Here is a 23,369-nt window from a genome sequence, read left to right as displayed (position 1 = left end):
TGATATTCCTATCATTTGAACTCTCACCCCTCCCCTTGCTCCTTTCTATCCAACGGGGAAGGGGCGGGTACCTAGTAACATATTTTCATAGACCTTTTTAGAATATTTCTACTTAAGCTATCTAATTCAACCTTTCACATTTCTCAATCCACGTAGTAATCTAGGTCTATAGCCCCAATGCGAAAGCTTTACCCACTGTCCCTACCTGGGTTCGAACCAGGGACCCTCTACATACATTGCCAGTCACCCCACACATTCCGCAATCCTTTCAAAGTATATACTTCCAGTTCATAGAGCAAGTGACGTCACCAAATGAAAACCGCACTAGCTCTCACCTCATTCTAAGGTTGCTGGGGCCTCTTTCGTTCCCCGCCAATAGATTAGGTAAGGCTATCAGTGGGTACTGGCCCGCTCCTACTCTCTCTCTCTCTCTCTCTCTCTCACTGCTTTTTAAAATGTACCCCTACGCGGTTCTCCCTCCTGTTTCCACTCCGAACAGGTTTTGTCCGTTTTTTGTTTAACGTAATATTCGTCCGTTATTTAAAGTACGTTAGTCTATTTATTTAAATAAAATTATTCCCACCTAATTAGTTAAAGTCGGAGCATATTTATATTTCAACGATAAACCAAATTATTTCAGTCTAATTATTTAACCAGTATTTTGCAGGGTCAAACATCAAACGTTAAATTAATGTGGCTTCAAACATAAAACATTTATATTTGGGAACTTAATGACATCAAGCCAATATCATGTTGTGTTGAACATCCAACGTTAAGTTGAATAATATATCAAATGTCAACTTAATTTCTTCTTTAAAACCAGTATTATGTTATTTCAAACACCAACATTACAGTTTAATTATATCAGTTCAATACATTTCTATTTAGTTATATTGACTATTCATTATCTTTACCTTAATATTGTCAAATTCCACCTCACCTACTATCCTCCTCCCTATCTAAAAAATACTCAGCTGAACCTAGCCGTACCCTTGTAGTTACGGACCTTGCCAGTCGCTAGTATTTTTCAAAAATGTCCCGAACCTAGCCGTACCCTCGTAGTTACAGACCTTGCCGGTGTAATTCTTCGAACCTACCCATACCCTCGTAGTTACGGACCTTGCCGATAGCAATTACTAATTCAATTATTCCCTGTATCTTCGAACCTAGCCGTACCCTCATAGTTACGGACCTTGCCGATAGATTTCAGTATTTTCCCAGAACCTAGCCGTACCCTCGTAGTTACGGACCTTGCCGGTGGAACAATACTCTATGGTACCATGGTTTAACACTCACATTCACTACAGGTTTGCATGTCACAAAATGGTGCTTATCTACTCATAATAATTTGTATAATAATTCATAATTTAGTTCACTTACATCAAACAGGTGTTTCACAAAATTAATTTGGATAAAGCCAATGTGCAGAACTTTAGTTATATAACAATAGGTGTCTGCTTACCTGTTTCTAGTTGTCCGGACTCTTTGTGAAACACACCGTCCAACGACAGCGATGTCCAATCGGCCGGACAATACCCAGCGAAGTCCCTCTACCAGATCACATCGGCGGTCACCAATTGTCAAGTTGCGTCAATTCAAATCTGGTATAGGAACAAAAAGAGGTCAATACACGTCTTCTAAAATAGACTAGTATTTTAATTAATGCAAACACTTGAATGGTAAATATGATGTTCGTATATACGGGCCCACTGAAAAACCACGCAGGGCAGTCAGAGAACTGAGCTTTTGTTATAAGTTCTTCTTTAAATACTCTGACAGAGATAGTTCCCGCTCCCTGCTGGGCCTGTCAGAGTAGAGGCTGGGTGTGGTTTAAACTTACCCAACCTATCGATGGCGCACAGGCTGGTCCCAGGCCCTTGGCGCTTCACTGTTGCCAGGCATTAGTTGTTATCTTTACAACTTGTCTCGAGTCAGCAACCTCAGACATAGTTTGTCCTTCATTGTAGCAGAACACATGTCCTTGAGCAGTTTAACAAAGAGGCAGTGTGTGTGTGTGAGTCACAAGCCTGTCTCAGCCTACCCCCTAACGGTTCCTCACATTAATCACAGCTTGTTATGTTAAACAATCTATATCAGTACAGCACAAACCTATTATGTTTAATCATTAATGTATTCTTTCTAAACTAGGCATCACATCTAGTTGTAAGAAAATAGATCCCCACAGTATTAAATAGCGTTTTGATTATTTTGTTGTTATTTTATTATATGTATAATTGCAAGACAGAACACTTGATAAATAAGACACATTTGTTTTATTTTTCAAATGTGTTTTGAATTGGGTGACCTAGTAACCTCTGTGTGAAAGTCCAGCAATTGGCGTGGGGCAGGTTTGAGACTGATCTAATACACTTTATTTCTCAGCTGCCTCACCAATGTCTGTACGTGAATTAATAACTTTTAATTGCTAAATATTTCCAATAGATGGCAGCATAAGACCACAAAGCATCAGTTATAGGCTACAAGCAGCAATATGATTCACTTAAAATATTATGCAACCAAATACTATATGTCCCATGATTTTCTAAGATGGTCCCTCATTACTTTAGTTAGCTATATATCTCGTATTAGGCCTGTGATGCTTTTGGAAGAGCAATTAAATAGTGACTATAGCAGGAGTTGAACCCTGGTAAATAATCACTAGTCAGATGCTCCAACCTCAACCCTAGTATACATGCATTATAAAATATCTAAAATTGCGATTAAACAACCTCGGAATAGATAAGACAAGAGTGCATCTTCCAGCGCGCCAATAAATTACATAATGCAACCCTCGCGGTTAGCAAATGTACCTCAACATGCCCCTCGCTTGTGCTAGAAGGCAGAGTGCTCGCTGCTGGTTGATGAATCTGACAATGAATGTACAAGGAAAATATGTTTTTCTCGACCAGAGGTGACTAAATTAATGTCCAGGCTTATTGATAATCGTTATAGTAATGAAGTATAAATTCAAAACATGAGCGTAAAAACAGCTAACAATGAACATGAATCATCATTATATTACTTCACAGTAATCTGATAAATGCTTTTTCAGTCGTTCCTCTTGCGTTAGCAGTGTGGAAAGGGACAGTAAAAAGCATGTGCAGGAGTTTTCCTGTGAGGGGGAGTGGTGGTGTATCCAGGGAGAAAACTAAACTGATCTTCTGAAATGTCATTCATGGTCTTATGCTGCCATCTATTGGAATTATTTAGCAAATGCAGTAGTACTGAATAACGTGTATATCCTTACTAAAGTAGTAATTACTCAGAATTACAAAATATGACATTTTCTAGTTCATTGTACCACTTACAACCATAAAATAACCATTTATAGCATAACAAACAATGAAACTGACATAAACCAAAAACACCATACATTTAGTTAAGTATATATATATATATATATATATATATATATTATTTATTTAGATGGATGACATTATCTGCCAAAGTAACACCACTGTAGATAAAGAAGAGCTCTCCAGTGGTGTACCAAAACATTCAAAGACCATTTTCTCAAAATTGAGGTTACAAGTTTATCATCTTCCAAAGCAGAATTACTTTCCCATTGTTCTTCAACTGTAGTGTATGATATACCTTTTTCTAGCTGAGTCTCTACTTTTATCCAATTTAAAAAATCACAATTTCAAATTTTGCTACATAAGACCGAATCGAGCCGGTTGGTCACATTTGACTGTGTAAAACCTAGCAGTACTACTTATTTCTCAGAGAGTGAGGCAGATATAATATTACTGTGTAAAACCTAGCAGTACTACTTATTTATCTGAGAGTGAGGCAGATATATATATTATTACTGTGTAAAACCTAGAAGTACTACTTATTTCTCTGAGAGTGAGGCAGATATATTATTACTGTGTAAAACCTAGCAGTACTACTGATTTCTCTGAGAGTGAGGCAGATATGTAGCATTTTGCAAAAAAACATGATTATTTGTCTCTCTGAAATGAAACCATCAAGTGATAGATTTTAAACAAATACATGTCTGTCATTGAACAATCCCATGCCATGATTAGATGGTGAAAAAACACACCAATCTCTTTCATAATTTCTTTAAACAATAAAAGCTCATTTACGAACATTTCTGAAAATGGATATATAGCGTTTTGGAATTAAACTCTTCTCATGTTTCCCCATCTGAGCTCAGAGTAGATGAGAGATGTAATGTTTGTCTCTGTTGCGTTGAAGCCCAATCAAGCAGGAGAGACCAGCCTCCCCTGGACCCAACTGTGTGTCCATGAAGAGTGACAAGTCTATGGGTCTTCCTATATTCTTCAGAGAGGGAGACTTTTCTAGTGAACAAAGGTAAGAAGAGCTCATGGGTCATGGTCAGTGAGTTAAACAACACTGTCTCTAGTAATTTCTCCTCTCCCATTTTCCCATTTATTTTTGTTGTTTTCATAATCCATAGGCTAATCCTTTTTTCCATTTTCATAGTCCTGAAACATTATCAAACAAACACAACATTCCCTCCCTGTGTGTGTGTGTGTGTGTGTGTGTGTGTGTGTGTGTGTGTGTGTGTGTGTGTGTGTGTGTTTGTGTGTGTGTATGTGTTTGTGTGTGTGTGTGCACTCACTGGATGAGGAGATGTAATCTCATGTTTTGTCCACAGAAACCAACAGGAGAGATCAGAGTCAGAGATTCTCAGTGGTCAGTCTTCCCAGAGTCATCAAACAGACCTGGCCTCCATATTCAGTGTATGTGGTCCTGTTTTGTACATTTGTTTTTGTTTACCTTAAGTAAAGTTGATCTGTCAATCATTTATTAATGTGTTAATGAGAAAGCATTTAGTCTCTTGCTTATTTTATTTAATTGATTTATTTCAGTTGCTTGAAGAGAATATTATGACATTTGTGAAGAACGAGCTGAAGAGGTTCAAGAGGATTCTTAGTCCAGAACTCCCAGAAGGCTTTGAGAGTCAGAAGCAGGATAAGGAAGTGGTTGATGCTGAAGATGAGAAGCAGGAGAGCAGTGCCAGAGAGGGGGCTCTGAAGATCACACTGCACGTCCTGAGGAAAATGAACCAGAAGGAGCTTGCTGACACACTGGAGAAAAGTAAGAGCTGTCTGCCTCATGTTGAATGCTGTTTTAGAACATTTAAAAGCTGTAGCTAAAGTACAGCTAAAGTAGCTGTGTAATTCAATGATATTGTAGCAGCCTTAACACAACAACTAGTGACCTCATCAAGTAGCTGTGATGGGTGAGTTGAAGGAGTCAGGCGCTGTCACGATCGTCGAAGGAGGAGGACCAAGGCGCAGCGTGGAATGCGAACATACTTTTATTCATGAATGATCACACGAACAAAACAACAAAACGAAAACGTGACGTCCTTGGTACATACACAAACCAACACGGAACAAGATCCCACACAAGACACATGCCAAACGACTACCTAAGTATGGCTCCCAATCAGAGACAACGAGCTACAGCCGTCTCTGATTGGGAGCCACCCTGGCCAACATAGACATACAAAACCTAAAAATTAACACCCTGGCTCAACATACGAGAGTCCCCAGAGCCAGGGCGTGACAGTACCCCCCCCCCCCCCCAAAGGCGCGGACTCCGACCGCACCAACCAAACACAACAGGGGAGGAACCGGGTGGGCACTCCGCCTCGGCGGCGGATCCGGCTCCGGACATGACCCCCACTCCCTCTCTAACCCCCCAAAGCGCCCCTGGTCCGGTCTGGCCCTGCTGGCCGGAGCTGGACTGAACACTGGTGGAGCGGAATGCTCTAGCTCCGGAGTGGAGCAGCTGACCGGTGCCGGCACCGGTGGAACAGGCACGGGCTGTGCCGGACTGACGACGCGCACTACTGACTTGGTGCGGGGAGCAGGAACGGGACGAACCGGGCTGACGACGCGCACCACTGGCTTGGTGCGGGGAGCAGGAACGGGCCGGGCCGGGCTGACGACGCTCACCACTGGCTTGGTGCGGGGAGCAGGAACAGGCCGGACCGGGCTGGCGACGCGCACCACTGGCTTGGTGCGAGGGGCAGGAACAGGCCGGACCGGGCTGGCGATGCGCACCACTGGCTTGGTGCGAGGGGCAGGAACAGGCCGGACCGGGCTGGCGACGCGCACCACTGGCTTGGTGCGAGGAGCAGGAACAGGCCGGACCGGGCTGGCGGCGCGCACCACTGGCTTGGTGCGGGGAGCAGGAACAGGCCGGACCGGGCTGGCGACGCGCACCACTGGCTTGGTGCGAGGGACAGGAACAGGCCGGACCGTACTGGGGACACACACCACTGGCCCTACGCGGGGATCAGGAACGGGCCGGACCGGACTGGTAACACACCCCAGTACCTCTCGCCGTGCCTCTACACTTTCCTTCCCCTTTGTGACCAGTGGCCCCCGTAACCTGGCGGCCTCCTCTACTAACCGCTCTATCGCGGCCTCCCGCTGCCTCGTCATCCACGGCGTGAGCCCCCCCCTAAAACATTTCTGGGCGTCTCTCCTCCCCGTGGACCAGGCCTCCATGGTTCTCGGCCAACTCTCACTCTTCTGATCCCAAGTCCAACCTCTCTCCTCCTCCCGCGGCTTGACCCAGTCGAGGTTGATATCAATTAGATTCCTCTCTGGCGTTGGCTCCTGGACACGCTGCTTGGTCCAGTTATGGTGCTATCTTCTGTCACGATCGTCGAAGGAGGAGGACCAAGGCGCAGCGTGGAATGCGAACATACTTTTATTTATGAATGATCACACGAACAAAACAAGTAAACGATAACGTGACGTCCTTGGTACATACACAAACCAACATGGAACAAGATACCACACAAGACACATGCCAAACGGCTACCTAAGTATGTCTCCCAATCAGAGACAACGAGCTACAGCCGTCTCTGATTGGGAGCCACCCTGGCCAACATAGACATACAAAACCTAGAAATTAACACCCTGGCTCAACATACGAGAGTCCCCAGAGCCAGGGCGTGACAGGCGCAGGAGTGTAAGTCACAGAATAACAGGATTTATTCCGGAAAACAGAGTTACGCAGTAATGCGTCAAACAGTCCAGTGCGCAAAACAGGCACAATGGAACCAACAAGGCACATGGGGAAAATAACCCGGCGATACAAAATACTATACCGAGCTTCACTATCCTTACAATAAACAATCACACACAAAGACAAGGGGGCAGAGGGAACACTTATACAGGTACTGATGAGGGGATATGAACCAGGTGTGTGTAACAAACAAGACAAAACCAATGGAATGATGAAATGAGGAGAAGGCCGGTGACGACGAACGCCGAAGCCTGTCCGAACAAGGAGAGGAGGCAGCTTCGGAGGGAGTCGTGACACAGAGGGATAGTAGCAGCAGGGATGTGTTGTGTTTATTAATTTAGAGAGAGAGAGAGAGAGAGAGAGACAACATTAATAATACCATCAATAATATAATCAGTCACACCAGTCTGTAATGCATTATGAAAACATTTAGACATTTATACAGTCCTTTAAAACTATATAACAGTCCTACAATACTGTAGGCATTAAAACAGACTTAATATTAATATCCTCTGTGTTATTTCTAGATTCAGATGACCTTGCTGTGATTTGCCAACGTGAACTCAAATCTAATCTAAAGAAGAAGTTTCCATGTGTATTTGAGGGGATTGCTAAACAAGGAAGCCCAACACTTCTCAATAAGATCTACACAGAGCTCTACATCACAGAGGGTGGAACAGGAGAGGTCAATAATGAACATGAGCTGAGACAGATGGAGACAACAACCAGGAAACAAGCAAGACCAGAGACTGCAATCAAATGTAACGACATCTTCAAACCCTTAACTGGACAAGACAAACTTATCAGAACTGTGCTGACAAAGGGAGTCGCTGGCATTGGAAAAACAGTCTCTGTGCAGAAGTTCATTCTGGACTGGGCTGAAGGAAAAGCAAATCAGGATGTCCAATTTGTATTTTCATTCCCTTTTCGGGAGCTGAATTTGATGAAAAAGGAAAAACACACTTTCATTGAACTTCTCAATCACTTCTCAATGGAAACCAAAGAATCAAGAATCTCTAACTACGACAAGTACAAAGTTCTGTTCATCTTTGATGGTCTGGATGAGTGCCGGCTGCCCCTAGACTTCCAGAAGAACAAGATCTGTTGTGACGTCACAGAGTCAACCTCAGTGGATGTTCTGCTGACAAATCTCATCAAGGGAAATCTGCTTCCCTCTGCTCTCCTCTGGATAACTACCCGACCTGCAGCAGCCAATAAGATCCCTTCAGGGTGTGTTGACCAGGTGACAGAGGTACGAGGGTTTAATGACCCACAGAAGGAGGAGTACTTCAGGAAGAGATTCAGTGATGAGGACCTGGCCAATAGAATCATCTCACACATAAAGACATCAAGGAGCCTCCACATCATGTGCCACATTCCAGTCTTCTGTTGGATTTCTGCAATAGTCCTTGAACACATGCTGAAACATAAGAGAGAAGAGATGCCCAAGACTCTGACTGAGATGTACACGCACCTTGTGGAGTTTCATACCAAACAGAAGAATGAAAAGTATCTTGGGAAAGAAGAGACATGTCCACACTGGAATAAAGAGAGCATTCTGTCACTGGGAAAACTGGCTTTTCAACAGCTTATGAAGGGCAATCTGATTTTCTATGAAGAAGACCTGAAAGAGGCTGGCATTGATGTCAATGAAGCCTCAGTGTACTCAGGATTGTGCACACAGCTCTTTAAAGAGGAATGTGGGCTGTACCAGGACAAGGTGTACTGCTTCGTGCATCTGAGCATTCAGGAGTTTCTGGCTGCTGTATATGTGTTCCTCTCATTCATCAACAACAATGAGAATCTAATGGACAATCTGCAAACAAAGTCCAGTAACTTTTTTTCGCTGTTGAGAAACAAGCCTGAAGTTACTTTCTACAAGAGTGCTGTGGATAAAGCCTTACAAAGTGAGACAGGAAACCTGGACCTGTTCCTCCGCTTCCTTCTGGGCCTCTCACTGGAGTCCAATCAGATGCACTTACGAGGTCTACTGACAAAGACAAGAAGCAGCTCACAGAGCCATGAAGAAACAGTCAACTACATCAAGGAGAAGATCAGGAAGAATCCCTCTCCAGAGAGGTGCATCAATCTGTTCCACTGTCTGAATGAACTGAATGACCATTCTCTAGTGGAGGAGATCCAAAGCTACCTGAGATCAGGAAGTCTCTCAGAAGAAGAACTGTCACCTGCACAGTGGTCAGCTCTGGTCTTTGTGTTGCTGACTTCAGAAAAGGAGCTGGATGTGTTTGACCTGAATAAATACTCCAGATCAGAGGAAGGTCTTCTGAGGTTGCTGCCAGTGGTCAAAGCCTCCAGAGCTGCTCTGTGAGTACATAAAATGACATTTAAGTACTAATCATCAGGAAGAAATATTCAGTTTAGAGAAATATATATTATAATATGTATATAATATATAATATTAAATAGAAAAACTTACTGAATCAGTGCATTGGTGTTCACATTTGTATATAACACATGACCATACAATTCTAGGAGACAGAAGATGAATCAATATGTTGTTTAAGAGAATAAACCAAATGCATCTGCCATTGTCCTTCTACACTACTGGTGTTAAATTAACAGTTTGTGAAATCATGATGATCTCATTGTCAGGCTGTCAGGCTGTCTAGTCACAGAGGAAGGCTGTGCTTCTCTAGTCTCAGCTCTGAAGTCAAACCCCTCACACCTGAGAGAGCTGGATCTGAGTAACAATGACCTGAAGGATTCAGGAGTGAAGCTGCTCTCTGATGGACTGGGGAATCCCCACTGTAAACTGGAGACTCTGAGGTCAGTTTTCCTGTTGTTGGTCAACAAGTGATAACTGTTCACCAGATCCACATGTGTTTACCAGGCACACATAGTCCACACCATATGTGTTTGGACAGTGAAGCTTACAGTTTTACATTTGGTGCTATGCTCCAGCAATTTGTATTTGAGATGGAATGTTTCATATTAGGCAACAGTACAGAATGTCTCCTTTTATTTAAAGGTAATAATAATAATATGCCATTTAGTAGACACTTTTATCCAAAGCGACTTACAGTCATGTGTGCATACATTTTGACGTATGTGCGTTACAAGTGCCGTGCTCTACCAGCTGAGCTACAGAGGACCACATGATGAGAGGAAGGTTAGGTAATGGTGAGAGGTTAGCATGTTTTGTTGTAGCCTCTGTAACTTTCTCACTCACTATTATTCAAGATTCATTCATGATATTTCTCAATCTTGGCATCATCAGGATTAATTTAGTAGTGTTTAGAAACATGTTATCTACTCACTTAGAGAGAAAATGACTCCACACCAAAGAATAGTAATGTGGTTTTAATATGATTTGACTTTTTGCAGGCTGTCAGGCTGTCTAGTCACAGAGGAAGGCTGTGCTTCTCTGGTCTCAGATCTGAAGTCAAACCCCTCACACCTGAGAGAGCTGGACCTGAGTAACAATGACCTAAAGGATTCAGGAGTGGAGCTGCTCTCTGCTGGACTGGGGAATCCCCACTGTAAACTGGAGACTCTGAGGTCAGTATTCCTGTATCACTCAATGAACACACACACACTGGACACACACAGGACACACACACACAGAACACACACACACAGGACACACACACACTGGACACACACACACACACACACACACACACTGGACACACACACACACACACACACTGGACACACACACACACACACTGGACACACACACACACACACACTGGACACACGCACTGGACACACACACAAACACACACAAAGATTAATTTAGTAGTGTTTAGAAATATGTTTTCTACTGTTCATGATTATACATTAATTCATTTATATACAGTACCAGTCTAAAGATTGGACACACCTACTCATTCAAGGTTTTTTCTTTATTTAAAAAATATTTTACATTGTAAAATAATAGTGAAGACATTAAAACTATGAAATAACACATATGGAATCATGTAGTAACCAAAAAAGTGTTAAACAAATGGAAATATATTTTATATTTGAAATTCTTCAAATAGCCACCCTTTGTCTTGATGACAGCTTTGCACACTCTTGGCATTCTCTCAACCAGCTTCACCTGGAATGCTTTTCCAACAGTCTTGAAGGAGTTCCCACGTATGCTGAGCACTTGTTGGTTGCTTTTCCTTCACTCTGCCGTCCGACTCATCCCAAACCATCTCAATTGGATTGAGGTCGGGGGATTGTGGAGGCCAGGTCATCTGATGCAGCAGTCCATCACTCTCCTTGGTCAGATAGCCCTTACACAGCCTGGAGGTGTGTTGGGTCATTGTCCTGTTGAAAAACAAATGATAGTCCCACTAAGCCCAAACCAGATGGGATGGCGTAACACTGCAGAATGCTGTTGTAGCCATGCTGGTTAAGTGTGCCTTGAATTCTAAATGAGACAGTGTCACCAGCAAAGCACCCCCACACCATAACACCTCCTCCTCCAAGCTTTACGGTGGGAAATACACATGCCGAGATCATCCGTTCACCCACACCACTTCTCACAAAGACACGGTGGTTGGAACCAAAAATCTCCAATTTTGACTCCAGACCAAAGGACAAATGTCCAACGGTCTAATGTCCATTGCTCGTGATTCTTGGCCCAAGCAGGTCTCTTCTTCTTATTGGTGTCCTTTAGTAGTGGTTTCTTTGCAGCAATTCGACCATGAAGGCCTGATTCACACAGTCCCCTCTGAACAGTTGATGTTGAGATGTGTCTGTGACTTGAACTCTGTGAAGCATTTTTTGAGCTGCAATTTATGAGGCTGGTAACTCTAATGAACTTATCCTCTGCAGCAGAGGTAACTCTGGGTCTTCCATTCCTGTGGCGGTCCTCATGAGAGCCAGTTTCATCATAGTGATTGATGTTTTTTGAGACAGCACTTGGAGAAACGTTCAAATTTCTTGAAAATGTCCGTATTGACTGACCGTCATGTCTTAAAGTAATGATTGACTGTCGTTTCTCTTTGCTTATTTGAGCTGTTCTTGCCATAATATGGACTTGGTATTTTACCAAATAGGGCTATCTTCTGTATACCACCCCTACCTTGTCACAACACAACTGATTGGCTCAAATGCATTAAGAAGGAAAGACATTCAGCAAATTAACTTTTAAGAAGGCACTCCTGTTAATTGAAATGCATTCCAGGTGACTCCCTCATGAAACTGGTTGAGATAATGCCAAGAGTGTGCAAAGCTGTTATCAAGGCAAAGGGTGGCTATTTGAATAATCTAAAATCTAAAATATATTTTGATTTGTTTAACACTTGTTTGGTTACTACATGATTCCATATGTGTTATTTCATAGTTTTGATGTCTTCACTATTATTCTACAATGTAAAAAAAACTAACCAAAAACTAACCAAAAACTTGAATGAGTAGGTGTGTTCAAACTTTTGACTGGTACTGTATATATACATATATGAATAGATATGGCAGGTTTCAGGACACTGATGTATCTGAAGTTTTTGAAAGAATATATTTTCACACCAAAGAATAGCAGTGTGATTTTAATATGATTTGACTCTTTGCAGGCTGTCAGGCTGTCTAGTCACAGAGGAAAGCTGTGCTTCTCTGGTCTCAGCTCTGAAGTCAAACCCCTCACACCTGAGAGAGCTGGACCTGAGTAACAATGACCTGAAGGATTCAGGAGTGAAGCTGCTCTCTGCTGGACTGGGGAATCCCCACTGTAAACTGGAGACTCTGAGGTCAGTATTCCTGTAGTTGGTCAACAAGTGATAACTGTTCACCAGATCCACATGTGTTTACCAGGCACACATAGTCCACACCATATGTGTTTGGACAGTGAAGCTTACAGTTTTAAATTTGGCGCTATGCTCCAGCATTTTGGATTTCAGATAGAATGTTTCATATTAGGTGACAGTACAGAATGGCACCTTTTATTTGAGGATATTTTCATACATATTTGTTTTACTGTTTAGAAATGATAGCACTTTATGTATCTAGTTCTCCCATTTGAAAAAGTCGTAATAATTTGGATATATTCACTTATATTGTATTAAAGTAGTCATACGTTTAGTATTTGGTCCCATATTCCTTACCTGCAGTGATTACATCAAGCTTGTGATTCTACAAACTTGTTTAATGCATTTGCAGCTTGTTTTGGTTCCCGCACACTGGACACACTCACACACTGGACACACTCACACACTGGACACACTCACACACTGGAAACACACACTGGACACACACACACTGGACACACACACACACACACACACACACACACACACACATAACACACACTGGACACACACGCACACACATTTGACACACACACACACTGGACACTCACACAACCTGGACACACACACAAACACACTGGACACACACATACACACACTGGACACACACATACACACTGGACACACACACACGCTGGACACACAAACTGTACACACACACACTGGACACACAAACACACACACTTGGATTAATGTAGTCAAAAGTTTAGTATTTGGTCCCATATTCCTTACCCACAGTGATTACATCAGTCGTGTAATTCTACAAACTTGTTGAATGCATTTGCAGTTTGTTTTAGTTGTGTTTTGGATGATGTTTTTCCTAATAGAAACTGAATGGTGAATAGTGTCCTGTCATTTTGGAGTCACTTCACTTGTATTGTCATTAAGAATAGAAGATGTTTCTGAACACTTCTACATTCATGTGGATGCTACCATGATTATGAATAATCATGATTGAATCGTGAATGATGATGAATGAGAAAGTTACAGAGGAACAAGGATCATACCCCCTCTGTTATTGGTAATGGTGAGAGGTTAGCATGTTTTGTTGTAGCCTCTGTAACTTTCTCACTCATTATTATTCATGATTCATTCATGATTTTTCTTAATCATGTCATCATCAGGATTAATTTAGTAGTGTTTAGAAACATGTTATCTACTCACTTAGACAGAAAATTACTCCAGTCATCATCCACCATTCAGTTACTATTGGACAAAACATAACCCAAAACACAACCAAAACAAACTGCAAATGCAACCAACGAGATTACAACCAAATACTCAACTTTTGAGTACTTTAATACATTATAAGTAAATTGGTCAGAATACTTAAGACTTCTTCAAATGGGGGGACTAGATACATAAAGTGCTTTCATTTCTAAATGGTGAAACAGATATGTATTAAAATACCCTCAAATTAAAGGTGACATTATATACTGTCACCTCATATGAAACATTTGATCTCAAATCCAAAATGCTGGAGTACAGATCCACATTTAAAATGTTAGCTTCACTGTCAAACTAGATATAGTGTGGACTGTATACTCAATACAATCTAAATCTGATACCTCACTATCTGTCTTTTGACTGATACTGCTTTTTAAACTACTCTGGTCAGACTACTCAAATATTCGTACTATACATGTTTCTCTCTACACACAATATTATGTTTTTTTCTAATAATGATACATTCATATATTAATAGATATGGCAGGTTTCAGGACACTGATGTATCTGAAAATTTAGAAAAATATATACTGCCACTATTTTCACCACCAAATAATTGCAGTGTGGTTTTAATATGATTTGACTCTTTGCAGGCTGTCAGGCTGTCTAGTCACAGAGGAAGGCTGTGCTTCTCTGGTCTCAGATCTGAAGTCAATCCCCTCACACCTGAGAGAGCTGTATCTGAGTAACAATGACCTGAAGGATTCAGGAGTGAAGCTGCTCTCTGCTGGACTGGGGAATCCCCACTGTAAACTGGAGACTCTGAGGTCAGTATTCCTGTAGTTGGTCAACAAGTGATAACTGTTCACCAGATCCACATGTGTTTGCCAGGCACACATAGTCCACACCATGTGTGTTTGGACAGTGAAGCTTACAGTTTTACATTTGGTGCTATGCTCCTGCAATTTGTATTTGAGATAGAATGCATCATATTAGGAGACAGTATATAATGTCACCTTTTATTTGAGGATATTTTCATAAATATCTGTGTTACTGTTTAGAAATGAAAGCACTTTATGTGTCTAGTTCTCCCATTTGAAAAAGTCTTAATAATTTGGACATATTCACTTATATTGTATTAAAGTAGTCATAAGTTTAGTATTTGGTCCCATATTCCTTACCTGCAGTGAATACATCAAGCTTGTGAATCTACAAACTTGTTGAATGCATTTGCAGTTTGTCTTGGTTGTGTTTTAGATTATGTTTTTCCCAATAGAAACTGAATGGTGGATAATGTCCTGTCATTTTGGAGTCACTTCACTTGTATTGTCATTAAGAATAGAAGATGTTTCTGAAAACTTCTACATTCATGTGGATGCTACTATGATTATGAATAATCATGAATGAATCGTGAATGATGATGAATGAGAAAGTTACAGAGGAACAAGGATCATACCTCCTCTGTTATTGGTAATTGTGAGAGGTTAGGATGTTTTGTTGTAGCCTCTGTAACTTTCTCACTCATTATTATTCATGATTCATTCATGATTTTTCTTAATCATAGCATCATCAGGATTCATTTAGTTTTGTTTAGAAACATGTTATCTACTCACTTAGACAGAAGATTAACCCAGTCATCATCGACCATTCAGTTACTATTGGGCAAAACATAACCCAGAACACAACCAAAACAAACTGCAAATGCAACCAACGAGTTTGAGACCAAATACTAAACTTTTGACTACTTTAATACACTATGAGTGAATTGGTTAGAATACTTTTGACTTCTTCAAATAGGGGGACTAGACACATAAAGTGCTTTCATTTCTACAGATATGTATTAAAATACCCTAAAATAAAAGGCGACATTATATAGTGTCACTTCATATGAAACATTTGATCTAAAATCCAAAATGCTGGAGTATAGAGCCACATTTAAAATGTTTGCTTCACTGTCAAAATAGATATGGTGTGGACTGTATACTCAATACAATCTAAATCTGATACCTCACTGTCTGTCTTTTGACTGATACTGCTTTTTAAACTGCTCTGGTCAGTCTACTCAAATATTTGTACTTTATATTTTTCTCTCTACAAGCAATACTTTGATAATTTGTCATTTCTAATAATGATACATTAATATATGAATAGATATGGCAGGTTTCAGGACGCTGATGTGTATCTGAAAATTTAGAAAAATATATACTGCCACTTTTTTGACCACCAAAGAATAGCAGTGTGGTTTTAATATGATTTGACTCTTTGCAGGCTGTCAGGCTGTCTAGTCACAGAGGAAGGCTGTGCTTCTCTGGTCTCAGCTCTGAGGTCAAACCCCTCACACCTGAGAGAGCTGGACCTGAGCTACAATCACCCAGGAGACTCAGGAGTCAGACTGCTCTCTGCTGGACTGGAGGATCCACACTGCAGACTGGAGAAACTCAAGTATGTAGAGGGTTTATGTCAATGTTCATATCAGACATGTTGGAGTTATCAGGCTAGTTAAGACAAACATTCTTATCACCATTTGGACTAAGTTATATGCTGTGTCTGTTTGTGTGTGTGTGTGTTTGCGTGTCCTGTGTGTGTGTGTGTCCTGCGTGTGTGTGTCCAGTGTGTGTGTGTGTGTCCAGTGTGTGTGTGTGTGTGTGTGTGTGTGTGTGTCATGTGTGTCTTGTGTGTGTGTGTGTCCTGTGTGTGTGTGTCCAGTGTGTTTGTGTGTATGTGTGTCCAGTGTGTGTTTGTGTGTGTGTTTGTCCTGTGTATGTGTGTCCAGTGTGTGTTTGTGTCCAGTGTTTGTTTGTGTGTGTGTGTGTGTCCAGTGTGTGTGTGTGTGTGTGTGTGTCCAGTTTGTGTGTGTGTGTGCACGTGTATCAGTACACACACTGGACACACACACACACACACACACTGGACACACACACACACAAACACTGGACACACACACACACTGGACACACACACACACAAACACTGAACACACACACAGACTGGACCCACACACACACACACTGGACACACACACACACACACACACACACACACACTGGACACATGCACACACACACACACACTGGACACACACACACACACACACACACACACTGGACACCCACACACTGAAAACACACACACACACACTGGACACACACACACACACACACAGAAACTGGACACACACACTGGACACAAACACACTGGACAGACACACACACACACTGGACACCCACACACTTGTCAAACAAACACACTCTGGACACTCACACACAAACACACTAGACACACACACACACTCACTCACACTGGACACACACACACACACACACACACACACACACACACACACACACTGGACACACACACACACACACACACTGGACACACACACACTGGACACACTGGACACTGGACACACACACAAACACTGAACACACACAAACTGAACACACTCACAAACTGAACACACACACCCAAACACACACACACACTGGACAAAAACTGGACACACACACACACTGGACACACACACACACAGGACACACCCGCACACACTGGACACACACACACACAAACACAAAAACACACTGGATACACACACACACACACACAAACACACACACACACACTGGACACACACACACTGGACAAACACACACACACAAACAGGACACACACACACACACTCACACTGGACACACACACACACGCACACTGGACACACACATACACACATACACAGACACACACACACTGGACACGCACACTGGACACACACACTCACACACAATGGACACACACACACAAACACTGGACACACACACACACTGGACACACACACACACAAACACTGAACACACACACACACTGGACACACACACTGGACACACACACACACACACAATGGACACACACACAGACAAACAATCTTACCACCGTTTGTACAAAGTTATATGCTGTCAGTGTGTGTGTGTGTGTGTGTGTGTGTGTGTGTGTGTGTGTGTGTGTGTGTGTGTGTGTGTGTGTGTGTGTGTGTGTGTGTGTGTGTGTGTGTGTGTGTGTGTGTGTGTGTGTGTGAGTTCACGTGTATCCCTCAATGACTGTCTGTTCTTCTGCTTACCGCTACAGTGTGGAACATGGTGGAGAGAACACATTGAAACCTGGACTTAGAAAATGTGAGTGTTGACTGCTGTGAAGAATATGACTAAGAATAAGTCTTAATTCAAGTGAAGTCAAAGTCAAAGACCACCATCATTACTTACTTGGTCATATTAAATATCAGCTGTAGTTCTACAGAAGCACAAATCAGGGACACCAAAGTTTACAAAGAGTTGCTTTGACAATGTGTGTGTGTGTGTGTGTGTGTGTGTAATTAATGGGAATAAGTGTGTTTTATATTACCATACAGTATAACATATGATCATTGAACAAATCTCAAGTTACCTTAACTTCTCCTTTTGATACCTAGAAACATCTACATGAAATGAATTAGTGAAAAGTGAGTTAACATTCTAATGTGAATGATGTTGATTTCTAACATTGTGTCTGGTTTCATCCATCAGATGTCTGTGATCTCACACTGGATCCAAACACAGTAAACAGACACCTCTCTCTGTCCGAGGAGAACAGAAAGGTGACATGGAGGAGAGAGAAGCAGCCGTATCCTGATCACCCAGAGAGATTTGAGGTCTGTGAACAGGTGCTGTGTAGAGAGGGTCTGACTGGGCGCTGTTACTGGGAGGTAGAGTGGAGTGGGAGAGGGGCTGGTATAGGAGTGACATATAAAGGAATCAGCAGGAGAGGAAGGGTTAATGGCTGTTGGCTTGGATACAATGACATGTCCTGGAGTCTGTTCTGCTCTGACAACCGTTACAGAGCCTGGCACAATAATAAGTCCACTACCATAGACGTCCCCTCCTCCAGCCCCCACAGAGTAGGAGTGTATCTGGACTGGCCAGCCGGCACTCTGTCCTTCTACAGAGTCTCCTCTGACACACTGACCCACCTGAACACATTCCACTCCACATTCACTGAGCCCCTCTATCCAGGGTTTAGGGTTTATTTTGACTCCTCAGTGTCCCTGTAAAAAATAACCATGGTAACACTGACAAACACACACACACACACAAACTGGACACACACTGGACACACACACACACACACACTGGACACACACACTGATCACACACACACTTGACACAAACACACACACACACACACACACACACTGGACAAACACACACACTGGACACACACACACTGGACACACTCACACTGGACACACACACACACACAGGACATAAACACACTGGACACACACACAGACACACTAGACACACACACAAACTCTGTACACACACACACACTGGACACACTCACTCTGGACACTCTCACACAAACACACATACACACGCAGGACAAACACACACACACACACACACACACCGGACACACACACACACACATACACTGGACACACACACACACACACTAAACACACACATACTGAACAAACACACTGGACACACAGACATACACACACACACAAACACACTGGACACACACACACACACACACACACACACACTAGACACACACACACTGATAACACACACACACACACACACACACACACTGGACACACACACATACACACTGAACACACACACACACACACACACACACACACTAGACACACACACACACACACACTGGACACACACACACTGAACACAAACACGCTGAACACACACAAACACACTGAACACACACACGCTGAGCACACACACACACACTGGACACACACACTGAACACACACACACACACACACACACACACACACACACTGGACACACACTGAACACACATACACACGCTAGACACACACACACACACACACACACACACACACACTGGACACACACACACACTGGACACACACACACACACACTGGACACACACACACTAGACACACAGTGGACACACACTGGACACACACACACACACACACACACACACACACACACACACACACACACACACACACACACACACACACACACACACACTGGACACACACACACACACACTGGACACACACATACACACACACACACACTGGACACATTTCCATGTGTTGGATTTTGATGAAAGGCAATCCCATATAGCCTACTGGACGGGACTTTGCTATGGCATCTTCTGTTTGGGTGTCTCAGGTCAGGTCTGAGCCATGATCAGAATGTGTCTCTGTGTCTATTTCCAGCCCTGCCATTTCTACATGTCCTGATCTAGTGTTTCACCCCTGACCTCCTCACACCGTCTCACTGTCCATGTCTGCTTTTAGCTCCCACCTCTACTTCACTGTGTTATAATGGACCTTATGCTTGTTATGTCACCTCTGTAACCCGTTATCAAACATGCTGACCTTTCTGACCCTATCCCATGGCCCTACTTTCTACAACTGAACATTTAAATTCCTCTATGAGTTTTGTTTAGTGTCCATTTACTTATCTATGTATTTGTTGTATATTGGGGTTGTGCTGCAGAGCATCATGGGGGTTTGTATGTGTTGAGATGATCACCTTCCAGATAAATGGTTGATCTGATTCCTGTCTCCCGTCTCATCATTATTGAATTGTTATACAGACGTGGTTATGAAACCCACGAGACATAACAAAAGATTGGTGATGAGTAAGTCTGAATCTACAGGAACTATTCTGTCTGGAAGAAGTGGGTTTTTACAACTGTTTAAAACTGTTATTTTCTGTGGTACATTCTAGGCTAATGTTAGCACAGTGTATTGCTAGCAGAGGCAAGTGCATAGTCGAGCTAGCTAAGAAAGAGCGTTAACCAGTGGTGTAAAGTACTTAAGTAAAAATACTTTAAAGTACTACTTAAGTCGTTTTTTGGGGTATCTGTACTTGACTTTACTATTTATATTTTTGAGTACTTTTACTTTTACTTCACTACATTCGTAAAAAAATTATATACTTTTTACTCCATACATTTTCCCTGACACCCAAAAGTACTCGTTACATTTTGAATGCTTAGCAGGACAGAAAATGGTCCAATTCACACACTTATCAAGAGAACATCCCTACTGCCTCTGATCTGGGGGACTCACTAAACACAAATGCTTTGTTTGTAAATTGTCTGAGTGTTGGAGTTTGCCTCTGGCTGAACGTACATTTTAAAAACAAGAAAATTGTCTGGTTTGCTTTATGTAAGGAATTTGAAATGATTTATAGTTGTACTTTTACTTTTGATACTTTAGTATATTTTAGCAATTACATTTACTTTTGATACTTAAGTATATTTAAAACCAAATACTTTTAGACTTTTACTCAAGTAGTATTTTACTGGGTGACTTTCACTTTTAGTTGAGTCATTTTCTGTTAAGGTATCTTTACTGTTACTCAAGTATGACAATTGGGGACTTTTTCCACCACTGGAGTTAACATCGTCATGGACGGCAGAAAAGGACTGGAGACGGACATCGGAGTGGGAAAACAACGTGATTAAAAAGGAGGAATATACAGTGATTAAAGGAAAGGACATTTATTCAACTGTGAAGACAAACCTTTTAATTAAAACTGCTAAATGAGCGAATTTAGGAGGAAACGTCAGTGAGTGAAGTGAATGAAGATCACGTGACTGAGGAAAATATTGCCGTGGTTGAGGACAATATTGAAGTGAGTGACAATCAGGAGCTTGTTGAGAAATGAACAATTATTGGAATTGATGGTAACATTGGACAGTTTGATAAAAGTATTTCACAGTGGAGCTCATATACAGAACAGTTTGAATATTTTGTTCTTGTAAATGACATGGATGAGGACAACATTGTGCCTCCATGTTTTAGTGTAATGGGGCCAAAGACATTTAATTTATTAGGCAGCCTGCTACAGCCAGACAGAACAGGTAATAAGACGTATGGGGATATTGTGGAGATACTTAAAGGACATTTTTCACCAGAACCACTAGTTAATGCTGAAAGGTTCAGGTTCCACAGGAGACATCAGGAAGAGGGAGAATCAGTAACAATGTTTGCTGCTGCATTAAAGAAACTACCAGAACACTGAGTTTAATGCTGTTCTAAATGACATCATTAGAGACAGACTAGTGTGTGGGCTACGGAGTGAAGCTACACAAAAGAGACTGTTGACTGAAAGTCATCTGACCTTGGCAAAGGACATTGAAATCAGTGTGTCCATGGAACTAGCTGCTAAAGAGGCTCACCAGTTGAGTTCATCAGGAACTTAGTGGGTTCATCTAACAATCCTAATCACCAGCTGATACATTTTAATCTCATACACAGGGTAAACCTTCCACCTAGAAAACATCATTTAATAAAGTTGTGTATTTTTCCCCAGTGGGAGCTGTGGTGCTTGGGGAAGAGGGAGAAAAGGACCTGCTGTCTTGACATTGTGTATTTTTCCCCAGTGGGAGCTGTGGTGCTTGGGGAAGAGGGAGAACAGGACCTGCTGTCTTGACATTGTGTATTTTTCCCCAGTGGGAGCTGTGGTGCTTGGGGAAGAGGGAGAACAGGACCTGCTGTCTTGACATTGTGTATTTTTCCCCAGTGGGAGCTGTGGTTCTTGGGGAAGAGGGAGAGGAGGACCTGCTGTCTTGGCGGCCTGCTTGGTGACTGTAGCTTCTTTCTCTGCGTTCATGTGGTTCTCACCAAGATCACATGCCAGATCCATGATGAAATGTCTCCTGCTGACTGTCTTGTCAAGGCATTGCTTGTACAACACGTGTTGATAGCAGTCATGTTGAGCACATTGTAGAACACCTCAACAGGCCAGCGGAGAGTATCCCCTTTCACAGAGTACAGTCAACAGGCCAGAGGAGAGTACCCCCTTTTACAGAGTACAGTCAACAGGCCAGAGGAGAGTACCCCCTTTTACAGAGTACAGTCAACAGGCCAGAGGAGAGTACCCCCTTTTACAGAGTACAGTCAACAGGCCAGAGGAGAGTACCCCCTTTTACAGAGTACAGTCAACAGGCCAGAGGAGAGTACCCCCTTTTACAGAGTACAGTCAACAGTCCAGAGGAGAGTACCCCCTTTTACAGAGTACAGTCTGGACATCTGGTCTAGCATCCACACCAACCTTTAACATAAAATAAAATAGAATAGAAAAGGTTATAATTATATAGAATGATAATACTAATAGTAATAATATGAATGTAATATAATAAAAGGGGATACTATTTGGTGTTTGGCAGATGGGAAGGCTATCTGTATATGGTAGAGATACTGTATATACCTTTGTGTGATTGTAGTCTGTCACTGTCTCCGGTTTCTTCTTCGGGTCACCGCCGGTGGCAACAGTGGGGTGCATGGTGCTGAGGAAGCTAACACTTATTTATTTTACATCTGAACACCGTGAGTGTTGCTTTACCACTCTCTATCACACCGTGAGTG

The 23,369-nt window shown here is 42.2% G+C and overlaps 1 protein-coding gene across 1 annotated transcript; it reads left to right on the top strand.

The window, feature by feature from the left end:
- The first annotated feature begins 4,847 nt into the window (after positions 1-4,847).
- Positions 4,848-19,087, top strand: LOC311123390 (NLR family CARD domain-containing protein 3-like). Its single transcript, XM_084197659.1, has 7 exons — positions 4,848-5,070; positions 7,548-9,345; positions 9,634-9,807; positions 10,366-10,432; positions 16,240-16,388; positions 18,069-18,115; positions 18,503-19,087. The coding sequence occupies exons 1-7, from the start codon at positions 4,860-4,862 to the stop codon at positions 19,024-19,026; spliced, it is 2,970 nt and encodes a 989-aa protein (XP_084053785.1). The 5' UTR covers positions 4,848-4,859; the 3' UTR covers positions 19,027-19,087.
- The last annotated feature ends 4,282 nt before the right edge of the window (positions 19,088-23,369 follow it).

The sequence above is a fragment of the Coregonus lavaretus genome, assembly GCF_964263955.1.
Source record: "Coregonus lavaretus genome assembly, contig: HAP1_SCAFFOLD_241, whole genome shotgun sequence".
NCBI lineage: Eukaryota > Metazoa > Chordata > Actinopteri > Salmoniformes > Salmonidae > Coregonus > Coregonus lavaretus.
This window is presented reverse-complemented; position numbering and strand designations above follow the sequence as displayed.

Coding starts and splice junctions, on each gene's coding strand:
- LOC311123390 (XM_084197659.1), top strand. CDS start 4,860: ATGACATTTGTGAAGAACGAGCTGAAGAGGTTCAAGAGGATTCTTAGT. Junction 16,389..18,068: donor TGCAGACTGGAGAAACTCAA/GTATGTAGAGGG, acceptor TTACCGCTACAG/TGTGGAACATGGTGGAGAGA. Junction 18,116..18,502: donor GAAACCTGGACTTAGAAAAT/GTGAGTGTTGAC, acceptor TTCATCCATCAG/ATGTCTGTGATCTCACACTG.